Raw genomic sequence first — 12,134 nt, 5'->3', positions numbered from 1 at the left:
CATTTATGTCTTGCCTGGTTGCTTCCCATTTCATAGGGTGGAACTCTATTTCTTCAAAGTTCTCCTGCCTGGACACTTACTTACTTTTTTCGCATTCACCAGTGAAGTGTTTCTGTGCACCATTGTTGCTTAACTTGAATTCTCGTCAAAGGAGCCAGTCTCAATGTCATCAAGGTCTGCCTGTCAGTGTCCATGGCAAAAGTACCCCTTTTGATGTGGTTGCTGATGCAGTGTATTTCCTCATATTCACTACTGTAAACCAGCTTAACACAGATTCTTTCTTGTTTTGGAACAGTTTTATAAATTGCCAACACTAACCAAATGTAGTGGAGCGGTTTACATTAGTACCAGTTACTTTGTTATGCAGCTAGATATATTGGAGGTATTGGAGCGCTTTTAATTAGCACCAATTCTTTTACATAAGGACACATTCATTTTTGTAGGCACAGGGAACGTCCATCTCCCGCCTTTGTTGCCTGCCCCGCTGAACTCCGTTGCACAGACCCAGTTCTCCCGACTCTGCTTTTCACATTGGTTTGTGAAGTTTTATGTAGTACCATATGCCACCTGAAGGTATTGGAGCACTTTACGTTAGCATCAGTCATTTTACAGAAGGACACGTTAATTTCTGTAGGCAGGGCGAGATGTAATTTGCCCAAATTCAAGGATATTAAGCTGACTCGGAAACTTGAACCCGGTTTCCTAGCTCTATAGTCGGCAGCTCTGGCTCTTATGCCACGTCCTCTCCCTAGCTTTGGCCTCGGTTCCACATTTTGTGATTTTGGATTCACTTAATCTCCCCATTTCTAAACACAACAAGCATGGCAAGGAGAGTAGATTTCACTGTGTGAAAATGTTTTGTTTTTAGGTCTAGGCTAGATAGCGCATGTGCTGCTCGTCTCGCTAGCGCATTGCTGCTCGGCAGCGCATGTGCTGTCTCAAAGAGATGTTTTGTGTTCTATCTGTGGGCTTACAACCCGCCCATCTCCAACAATTGGTAAACTTCAGCATCACCCATTTTTCTTTGATGCCATTCACTATGGCATCGGGGCATCACGCCATCTTCTTGTGTTTTTTTAGGTTTCGCCGGTTGAAAGCTGCGCACCGCGCAGCTTTTCGGTGCAGGCGAAATCTTATGTGGACAGTATGTGTGTGTTGTCCCGCCCCTCTGTTCCATTGGCTAGCTCCATAAATGGAGGCTAGCCATTGGAACAGAGATCTGTCCGTCAATGCCGGAGCAGATTCGTGGGCGTTCGAGAATTTTAGGCTTTTGCCCACGTCATGCGGAGGTGGGCAGGGTTATTTTTTTTTTTGGGGGACGCCATGTTTTGATCATTTGCCGCCGGAAGATGTCCAGGTGAGTGCTGTCCCGCCCCTCTGTTCCATTGGCTAGCTCCATAAATGGAGGCTAGCCATTGGAACAGAGATCTGTCCGTCAATGCCGGAGCAGATTCGTGGGCGTTCCCGAGAATTTTAGGCTTTTGCCCACGTCATGCGGAGGTGGGCAGGGTTATTTTTTTTTGGGGGACGCCATGTTTTGATCATTTGCCGCCGGAAGATGTCCAGGTGAGTGCTGTTTTATTTTTCGAGCCTTCTTGTGCCCGTTCCCGCCCCCCCTCCCGCTGCCCGTTCCCGCCCCCCTCCCGCTGTCCGTGTGCCTGTGCTTAATGCTTGTTGTTTTGGAGTCCGAGAGCTGAAGACCATAATAACGAGACTCATACCAAGAAAACCATAGCCTTTTTATTTCTGAGAGGGGAGATTGCAATGTGACATTAAGAGGAACAATTTGTCTAGAGATGGAGCATGCGATTTTGGGTTCCTGCCTCACAAAAACAGAGAAGCAATGGTACCGTAAATCAGAAATGAAGTAAAAACGGTGTAATGTTTATCAATAAAGTAGTAGTCTTGGTTATGGAACTTACTTCAAATTGATCTCCTTTGAGTGCCACACAGAAGCATTGCCCCGGTCACCCTGCCTGTCGGCGCACACGCTGCTCCGCTGCCTGTCCCTCGCTCAGGTCTGCCTTCCACACTCGCTCTGGATCACCTGTCGCGCCTTCTCTCTCCCTCCTTCCTCGCTCTCACCGCAGCCCTTCATGCCCACGCCTCATTGTTGCAGGCTGCCGCAGCTCGGCTGCCGTCTTGTGCAGCCTCGCCATGACTCAGCCAAACTTCCAGTGGTGCCCCGGCACTCAGGTGGATGGGGTGGCCTGCCGCACTGCTTTCACTCTCCACTCGTTAAAGTGTCGGTGCTTGTGGCTTCTAAGGCGACCCCCACCCGCCAGTCCCCCGGCGGACTGCCCTCAGCATGGATCAGCCCATGGCTTGCTCCTGGGCCGCAACGCAGGACAGGCTGCTGTGTATTCCGCATCACCTTGCTGCAGGTACGTCGTGTGCGTCTGCACATGTTTGTGTGGTCCGGGGCAGCTTTACAGACATTCGCCGGCCCGCTGGTGCAACCGGAGTCTGTAGAACTGTGTGCCCTCTGCTATAATCGAAGCCACGGGAGGGCACTGGCAGTGCTGGGTGTTGGTGGTAAGCATGCAGCTAGCTACGAGCGTACAATGACTCATAGTGCAGGCTGACTTGTCTCCAAATGCTTACATAGATTAATGCCACCCACCTTCTGTTTGGCACCCATTTTGTCGATATCAGAAAGATGACAGTAAAGCTTTTGGGGTATAGACCCTGTTGGTGGGACCTGTCCTGGTAGAGACGTGAAACGTGGCAATGGATTGTGTACTTTTAATATGTATGTATGGAGAGATGCGAGACAATGAAAGAGCCTCCGAGGGGCAGCGGCAGCCGGCACTGCGCATGCGCACAGCGCAGGATCCGACCGGGGGGCAAAACCAGCGCAGCGCGGGGGACAGACACTGATCCCCACACACAACATACAGCTCACCCCGCACAGCTCACAACATACCGATGGATCACGAGACACAGCTCACCACACACTGCTCACGAGACACACTCACCACACACAGCTCACTATCATACATGCCAACATTTCAGAAGAGCAAAGTGGGTGTGTGTGGGGCTCTGGGTGGGTGTGTGTGTGTGGGGCTCTGGGTGGGTGTGTGTGTGGGGCTCTGGGTGGGGGTGTGTGTGTGGGGCTCTGGGTGGGGGTGTGTGTGTGGGGCTCTGGGTGGGGGTGTGTGTGTGGGGCTCTGGGTGGGTGTGTGTGTGGGGCTCTGGGTGGGTGTGTGTGTGGGGCTCTGGGTGGGTGTGTGTGTGTGGGGCTCTGGGTGGGTGTGTGTGTGTGGGGCTCTGGGTGGGTGTGTGTGTGGGGCTCTGGGTGGGTGTGTGTGTGGGGCTCTGGGTGGGTGTGTGTGTGGGGCTCTGGGTGGGTGTGTGTGTGGGGCTCTGGGTGGGTGTGTGTGTGGGGCTCTGGGTGGGTGTGTGTGTGGGGCTCTGGGTGGGTGTGTGTGTGGGGCTCTGGGTGGGTGTGTGTGTGGGGCTCTGGGTGGGTGTGTGTGTGGGGCTCTGGGTGGGTGTGTGTGTGTGGGGCTCTGGGTGGGTGTGTGTGTGTGGGGCTCTGGGTGGGTGTGTGTGGGGCTCTGGGTGGGTGTGTGTGTGGGGCTCTGGGTGGGTGTGTGTGTGTGGGGCTCTGGGTGTGTGTGTGTGTGTGGGGCTCTGGGTGTGTGTGTGTGTGTGGGGCTCTGGGTGTGTGTGTGTGTGTGGGGCTCTGGGTGTGTGTGTGTGTGTGGGGCTCTGGGTGTGTGTGTGTGTGTGTGGCTCTGGGTGTGTGTGTGTGTGTGGGGCTCTGGGTGTGTGTGTGTGTGTGGGGCTCTGGGTGGGTGTGTGTGTGTGGGGCTCTGGGTGGGTGTGTGTGTGGGGCTCTGGGTGGGTGTGTGTGTGTGGGGCTCTGGGTGGGTGTGTGTGTGTGGGGCTCTGGGTGGGTGTGTGTGTGGGGCTCTGGGTGGGTGTGTGTGTGTGGGGCTCTGGGTGGGTGGGTGTGTGGGGCTCTGGGTGGGTGTGTGGGGCTCTGGGTGGGTGTGTGGGGCTCTGGGTGGGTGTGTGGGGCTCTGGGTGGGTGTGTGGGGCTCTGGGTGGGTGTGTGGGGCTCTGGGTGGGTGTGTGGGGCTCTGGGTGGGTGTGTGGGGCTCTGGGTGGGTGTGTGGGGCTCTGGGTGGGTGTGTGGGGCTCTGGGTGGGTGTGTGGGGCTCTGGGTGGGTGTGTGGGGCTCTGGGTGGGTGTGTGGGGCTCTGGGTGGGTGTGTGGGGCTCTGGGTGGGTGTGTGGGGCTCTGGGTGGGTGTGTGGGGCTCTGGGTGGGTGTGTGGGGCTCTGGGTGGGTGTGTGGGGCTCTGGGTGGGTGTGTGGGGCTCTGGGTGGGTGTGTGGGGCTCTGGGTGGGTGTGTGGGGCTCTGGGTGGGTGTGGCTCTGTGTGTGTGTGTGTGTGTGTGAGTCTGGGTGTGTGTGTCTCTGGGTGTGTGTGTGTGTGTGTCTCTGGGTGTGTGTGTGTCTCTGGGTGTGTGTGTGTGTGTGTGTGGTAGTAATTGCGGTCTGCTGAGCTCGTCCGTGTGTGTGTGTGTGTGTGTGTGTGTGTCTCTGGGTGTGTGTGTGTGGTAGTAATTGCTGTCTGCTGAGCTCGTCCGTAGGGTACAATAGGTCTCACATTTGCAAGAGATTAAGCTAATGGCAATGTAAATGACAATGCCATTTATTTATCTGTTTTAAAACCAACACATAAGTACAAAATTTGTCATTTTGCTTATTTTACTTTGTCTGCAATCACTCCGTAGGATTACTTGTGTTTTCAGACAGTATCCCTTGTACACATACCACTAAAATGCATGCCAGTGTAGATAAATGAATGCATTTCTTAAAAATTTGTTAAAACACAAACACCGCTTTTTTTGCACGATCCAATGGTATTGGAGTGGAGCACTCGCTCCAGCCTCCGTCATGCCATAGCGCAAACTTGAGCCGGGGACATATGGAGCGCTTTAGGTGCTCACCAGTTACATTTCACAATGACACATTCATTTCTGTTGCTGATCCTGGTTCAATTAAGGTATTTTTTAACCCTTCATTGTGGTTTCCTCTACCACCATTGCTTGCCCATCTCCCCACCACCTCCTGCTTCACCACTCACCCCACTACTACCATTGTCGCTGCTGCTTTTAAATTTTGCACGATCCAATAGTATTGGACCAATTGTTCCGTTTTCCATCTTGCCATCGTGCTAACACAAGCTGATGGTATTGGAGAGCTTTATTTGTTCACCAGTTACATTACACAATTACACATTCACTGTCATACTTATAGGGAAGAGTATGTGATTTGCCCAGAATCTCAAACTGTTCAGCCGACCCAGAGATTCAAACCTCTTTGCCCAGTTTCCTTGTCGACTGCTTAGGTCATTACACCACATCCTCACTTCACTTCAAAACTCCTCAATTTTTCACATCCACATTTGTTCAGCAAGACCCCCGTCAACACAGAACAAGCATTGGAAAAGCAAATACATCTTGGCAATTCCTGAGCTATTGGCATGGTCAATGTGAATGTCTTTTGGGCAAGGTGTCTAGCAGCACATCTGTTCAGCATGGAGGAAAATCACTGAAAGAAAAACGCTATGATGCGGCCAGCGCAGGACACGCCATAGTGCTTTTTGCACTTCCTTTTCAGGATTCACTCCGTGGTACGGTTCCGCACTGGCCACTTCCCTTCTCCCACCCTGAGCTTTTGCCTATGGCAAAGACTGCGCATTATGGAAATCGCATGGAGCAAGGCACACTAAGTGAATAGGACGTTCAAGATACTTATACGAAGGTTGCTATAGGGATAAACCGCTGTTAGTCATAACCATTTTTCCAGAGGTTGACCTGTGGCTTCTCTTGACTCCAATCTTTTGAAGTCATTATACAAATGTGTGACGGTGCCTCACCAAGACGGAGAAATCCTTTTGGTGACCTGCATTAGTAATCATGCGGTGTGCTTTTGCTTCTACCCATGTCCTGATGAGGTCCGAATCGCTGGGCCGAAACACGTCAACTGTACGGAAATGGAGGATTCTGACTGATCATTATGACATAAAAAAATTGGATACACACCCTGGACTTGGTTTTCCCTCTAGTGTGTATCAGACTACCTCTAATGTGGCTTGCTTTGGACTAGTGTTTTCTGCAGCAACCAATATGTAAAAATGATAGGGTGTGAAAGAAAAAGTTGTTTGTAACAGATATAATTGATGCAATGTGATATTGTATGGTTTGAGAAAATGTATTTGTAGGATAAACAGCGTTTGATACCTTATTTTTGGAAGTGGCTCGTGAGTTTAGAATTGTGTGAACATATGCAGTTTGGGAATACGGTACCCATGAATAGGGATCAATTTATTTTTTCTCTATTGAAATAATTGTTTATAATCTGTTCCCACACATGATCAGTTTTTTTTATAGTTCACCTTTCCCAGATGTGGTGGCATTGTTAGCACAGACCCCTACATTTTTGGAGCTTTTTGTGTAAGGAGGGGCAGGACAATAAACTCAACATGGAGGGCGAAGAGACTGTGTTGGCTCAACATCCTGTGATTCTGGGCTTTCAGCCAAGGTGAACAGCAGATGTGCTGCTTGACAACATGGCTAAAGGGGATTGACAAGGCCAATAGCTTGGGCATTGGTAAGATCTATTGGCTTTACCAATGCTTGTAATTAAATTCCAGTTCTTCCATTAGAATTTCAATCATCAAGTTAATGTGATGATTATATGTTGCGAGACAAACCAATCAATTTGGAGGTTTGATTCTTGCCATCCATGTCCGACAACCCCAGGAGTCAATAAAGGAAAAAGATTTAAGAAATCCATGGGACATGTAACTGGACCTTGTATAAAGACACAACAAGCATTTCCAATGCAATAGGTCTCGCATTAGGAAATTGAGCTATTGGTATTGTAAATGACAAATATTTTATTTATGTGTTGGTTTTGAAAATAGCGAAATTAATAGCTTTGTCATTTACAATGCCAATAGTTTTAACTTTTGAAAACGTGACACCTATAGCATTTGTAATGCAATATGTGTTGTATTTACATGACTTGGATGTATTAATATTACAAATAACAATGGCTTTTATTTTTTTTGATAATAAATACTTAAATAAAAGTTATTGTAATTTATAATGGCAATAGCTTAAACTTTTGTAAATAACTTTTGGGAAGATTATGTTCATTGTATTTTATTGTGATGAAAATCCAAGAACAGCAGTGAAATATTAACATCTTTTTGTGACATGTGTAATAAAGCTTGAAACATTGTGAGAACATATTAGAACCAGCTGTTGTTGAATGGTTGCACAGAGTGATGCCGTGGCCTTCGGTGGCGCCGAGTGATGCCGTGGCCTTCGGTGGCGCCCTGGCCTTCGGTGGCGCCGAGTGGTGCCCTGGCCTTCGGTGGCGCCGAGTGGTGCCCTGGCCTTCGGTGGCGCCGAGTGGTGCCCTGGCCTTCGGTGGCGCCGAGTGGTGCCCTGGCCTTCGGTGGCGCCGAGTGGTGCCCTGGCCTTCGGTGGCGCCGAGTGGTGCCCTGGCCTTCGGTGGCGCCGAGTGGTGCCCTGGCCTTCGGTGGCGCCGAGTGGTGCCCTGGCCTTTGGTGGCGCCGAGTGGTGCCCTGGCCTTTGGTGGCGCCCTGGCCTTCGGTGGCGCCGAGACGTGCCGTGGCCTTCAGTGGCACCGAGACGTGCCCTTCGGTGGCGCCGAGACGTGCCGTGGCCTTAGGTGGCGCCGTGGCCTTCGGTGGCGCCGAGACGTGCCGTGGCCTTCGGTGGCGCCGTGGCGCCGAGACGTGCCGTGGCCTTCGGTGGCGCCGTGGCCTTCGGTGGCGCCGAGACGTGCCGTGGCCTTCGGTGGCGCCGAGTCCTTCGGTGGCGCCGAGTCCTTCGGTGGCGCCGAGTGGTGCCGTGGCCTTCGGTGGCGCCGAGGCCTTCGGTGGCGCCGAGTGGTGCCGTGGCCTTCGGTGGCACCGAGGCCTTCGGTGGCGCCGAGTGGTGCCGTGGCCTTCGGTGGCGCCGAGTGGTGCCGTGGCCTTCGGTGGCGCCGAGTGGTGCCGTGGCCTTCGGTGGCGCCGAGTGGTGATGTGGCGTGGTGATGTGGCGTGGTGATGTGGCGTGGTGATGTGGCGTGGTGATGTGGCGTGGTGATGTGGCGTGGTGATGTGGCGTGGTGATGTGGCGTGGTGATGTGGCGTGGTGATGTGGCGTGGTGATGTGGCGTGGTGATGTGGCGTAGTGCTGTGGCGTAGTGCTGTGGCGTAGTGCTGTGGCGTAGTGCTGTGGCGTAGTGCTGTGGCGTAGTGCTGTGGCGTAGTGCTGTGGCGTAGTGCTGTGGCGTAGTGCTGTGGCGTGGCGCCGTGGCGTGGTGCCGTGGCGTGGTGCCGTGGCGTGGTGCCGTGGCGTGGTGCCGTGGCGTGGTGCTGTGGCCTGGAGTGGTGCTGTGGCCTGGAGTGGTGCTGTGGCGTGGAGCCGTGGCGTGGAGCCGTGGCGTGGAGCCGTGGCGTGGAGCCGTGGCGTGGAGCCGTGGCGTGGAGCCGTGGCGCGGTGCTGTGGCGTGGAGTGGTGCTGTGGCGTGGCGCTGTGGAGTGGCGCTGTGGCGTGGAGTGGGGCTGTGGCGTGGAGTGGGGCTGTGGCGTGGAGTGGCGCTGTGGCGTGGAGTGGCGCTGTGGCGTGGCGCTGTGGCGTGGCGCTGTGGCGTGGCGCTGTGGCGCTGTGGCGTGGAGTGGCGTGGAGTGGCGCTGTGGCGTGGAGTGGCGCCGTGGAGTGGCGCTGTGGCGTGGAGTGGCGCGGAGTGGTGCTGTGGCGTGGAGTGGCGCTGTGACGTGGAGTGGCGCTGTGACGTGGAGTGGCGCTGTGACGTGGAGTGGCGCTGTGACGTGGCGTGGTGCCGTGGCGTGGCGCTGTGGCGTGGAGTGCTGCTGTGGCATGGAGTGGTGCTGTGGCGTGGCGTGGTGCTGTGGCGTGGTGCTGTGGCATGGCGCTGTGGAGTGGTGCTGTGGCGTGAATTGGTGCTGTGGAGTGGTGCTGTGGCGTGAATTGGTGCTGTGGCGTGGTGCTGTGGAGTGGTGCTGTGGCGTGGTGCTGTGGCGTGGTGCTGTGGCGTGGTGCTGTGGCGTGGTGCTGTGGCGTGGTGCTGTGGCGTGGCGCTGTGGCGTGGCGCTGTGGCGTGGCGCTGTGGCGTGGCGCTGTGGCGTGGCGCTGTGGCGTGGCGCTGTGGCGTGGCGTGGTGCTGTGGCGTGGTGCTGTGGCGTGGCGTGGCGTGGTGCTGTGGCGTGGTGCTGTGGCGTGGAGTGGTCCTCAACTCATGTTTAAAAACTGTCACTTTTAACGAATACATAACTAAAGCATAACGTAAGCAGCACACTAATTTGCAATCAGCAGATTTTATATTGAAATGCCCTCAGAATTTCCCACGGACGTGATTTTAAAACTATATAGTATACGTCTGGAAATCAAGTTTCTGCAAATATTCATCATTTGCACATCATCAAGTCAAGCGTTCTGATTTGTTTAGCCCCTATATAAATCTTTGTCTGCATCACACTTCTGAATTACAAAAAAAAGTTTATTTCATAATTCATAATATATTGTGAAGTACTTGCGGTATTCATTTACATGCTGTTTGAAAGTTGTGTTCGAAAAAAAATGAAATTTTATAGCCTTTTGTTTCACAATTATTGCCAGATAACTCACTTGACAAAAAGCACTAACTATAATAAGAGACAGAAAACTAAACACCATTTTCCAGGAACAATTGGTAAAAAGACAAACTGACATTTGACCTCTGTCATTGAACAGACAGCAAATGTGTCAAGACAAAAAACAAGGTTTAAAAGTGTCTTTATTTACTTTCTGAATGAACAGAACACCTGTTCCTTCCAGTGTAAAGCTAACTTGCCAGCACGGACGAGTAAAAGCTAAAAATAGCGCGACCTGAAAAAATCTCACTCAACATTGCGAGTGGATTTTTCGAGTCCTGCAAAGCTATATGCCTTTTTTCTATATGTACATGTGCAAATAGCCTATGCCTCATCTCTCAGTCTAAAACCTGTTCTTTGTCAAACTAGTAATCACACACCTGCAATACAGCAAGTGTTTAAGCTTCCTCTGCCTTATCTATTCACTCCCCATTCTTTCACACAAGCTTACATATGTCTGAATGCCTCCCTCCCCATGTCCAAGGGCATGGACGTCTAACTCTAAAATGAGAGCTTCCACTTACAATTCCTACTCACCTCACTAATTACCACCAACCACACTACCAAAGATATCTAACTTCTTCCGATGTCACCACAATCTGGAGGAGTGTCTGTAGGGGTTTCTTATGATAACACAACGAAACTCACTAACCTTAAACTACAAAAGTATCCACCAACCTTGGATTCTGGAGTAGCAGGCTACTCGCCACAAGTCGCACTATTGCCTTGTCAGCAGCATAAGTACTAAAAAAAAGCAATTACAATACAATCAGTTCAAAAGCTTCTACCGTTCAGGTACACTTGAACCAGTCCTGATGATTTACATTCTATAACATATCGTAGCCAGGAATTACTGTACAAGAGAAATAGCTGACCAATCATTATTACTGACAAGTATAAATTAGTTCTTGCTACTATGCATGACCCCTTTTCACCTCTAGGTCACTCTTGGGGGATGTGTATGCTTATAATAGAGTGACCAGATTTTGAGACGCAAAAACAGGAACAGGCCATACATAAATGCAGGACTAAAGCTTTAGTCTTACTTCTATCTATATATGGATTGTCCATGTAAAAAAATATATATAATAAGCTATGGCAGGACCTCTACTACGAGTCCCCAGCTCTCCTCCACTCTCCTGTTGCTAGGGGCATGCAACGGGCCTAGTTGTGTGCTGCCTGACAGAAACACATAAGTTACTTTCATTATTTCAGACATCAGAGGACCGAGTGAAAGGAGAGCATACCTTTCAATTCTGACCCGCTCCATGGCACAAAAACAAACATGCATCCAAAACTAAGAAAAGTGTAGGGGCACTGAGACAGTCCCGTGAAACCCTGGACTGTCCGGGGAAATCCTGGACGTCTGGTCACCCAAGCTTATAAACAAACTGCCTCTGGGAGACCTTGAACAGCGGACAACCTGCAGGCACTGACGAAAGACAGTGCGCACTAAAGTGGTTTGTATCGTATGTCGTCTACGCCTACACACTGGTGTCCATGGCTGCTTATAGGGGTGTTCAGCTACACACAGGGCTGGGTATGTGCAGAAACAGAATAGCTGTTGATACTTACAGCGCCTGAGCCACTTCAGCCAGTAGTGCACGACCATACTGTGGTGCTTGCGGTTCTCCAAACACCAGGCGCTCAGGCTCTGGATGGACTCCATGGTGTTGGTCACTGTCTGCATTTTCCTGTCCAATGCGATCTCCAGGGCCCCGGACAGGCCCCGGCCCTTGCTGTGAGAGCTGCTCCCGGCCGCCATCTTCCCGCACTGGCGGGTGGCGCGCACGTTCAAGCACCGAGCGCGCCCCCTGCACGCGACAGCTCGAGCTTAGCTACAACGCGCGACAGTTCAGGACAACACGGAGCAGACGCGCATGCGCAGTACGGAATTCTCACAGTGGAAGCCCCGCCTCCTGACGCGACACACCCCTTGGTGAGCGTCTGGTATCCGTTAGCTCCGCCCCGTGCAGCTGTGTATCTGTGCACGCTCAATGCTGCTGTCTTCGCCTACGTGCTCGCCAGAGCCCGCAGGCTCTCTCTTTTTCGTGCCCCCCCTCTGAGCTCAACTCCGAGCTTTGAAAGAGCGAAATAACGCCCTGGTGTGGGCGCCTCTGTGATCTATTGCACGGCCTCAATATTCTGCGCTTTCATTCCCTACGGCGCGCGCGCACATTCACTGACACCCTCTTCGCACACTAGCGCGGCGACTAATGCGCGTGCGTTGACGTACGGTCGATACCATTAGGTGAAACGAGGGGACTAAACGGTTGGAATTGTGCGCATGCGCTGGGGATTTGGGCCATACCATCACGAAAAGTAGGGTATTTCTGGTTCGGAATTCATTCAAAACGCAAACCTATGGTGATATACTATATGCATGGACCGCATATTAAACGTGAAGGCAACAGTAGTCACGTAGATAGGACAGTGTAAGCA

General features: G+C 52.0%; 1 protein-coding gene across 2 annotated transcripts in view; it reads right to left on the bottom strand.

The window, feature by feature from the left end:
• The window catches only part of RPRD2 (regulation of nuclear pre-mRNA domain containing 2), a 469,322-nt gene extending 457,410 nt beyond the window's left edge, over positions 1-11,912 (bottom strand). Inside the window, exon 1 of one of the 2 annotated variants that reach the window (XM_078669938.1) lies at positions 11,268-11,912. In XM_078669938.1, coding sequence (XP_078526064.1) covers positions 11,268-11,457 — 190 coding nt within the window. In that variant the 5' untranslated portion in view covers positions 11,458-11,912. The remainder of the gene's footprint in view (positions 1-11,267) is intronic. The other variant, XM_078669937.1, reaches the window with a different exon arrangement.
• Positions 11,913-12,134: the final 222 nt, after the last annotated feature.

This window comes from Lissotriton helveticus, chromosome 12 (assembly GCF_964261635.1).
Source record: "Lissotriton helveticus chromosome 12, aLisHel1.1, whole genome shotgun sequence".
Lineage (NCBI taxonomy): Eukaryota > Metazoa > Chordata > Amphibia > Caudata > Salamandridae > Lissotriton > Lissotriton helveticus.
Note: the sequence above shows the minus strand (reverse complement) of the source record. Positions and strands in the feature narration are given on the sequence as shown.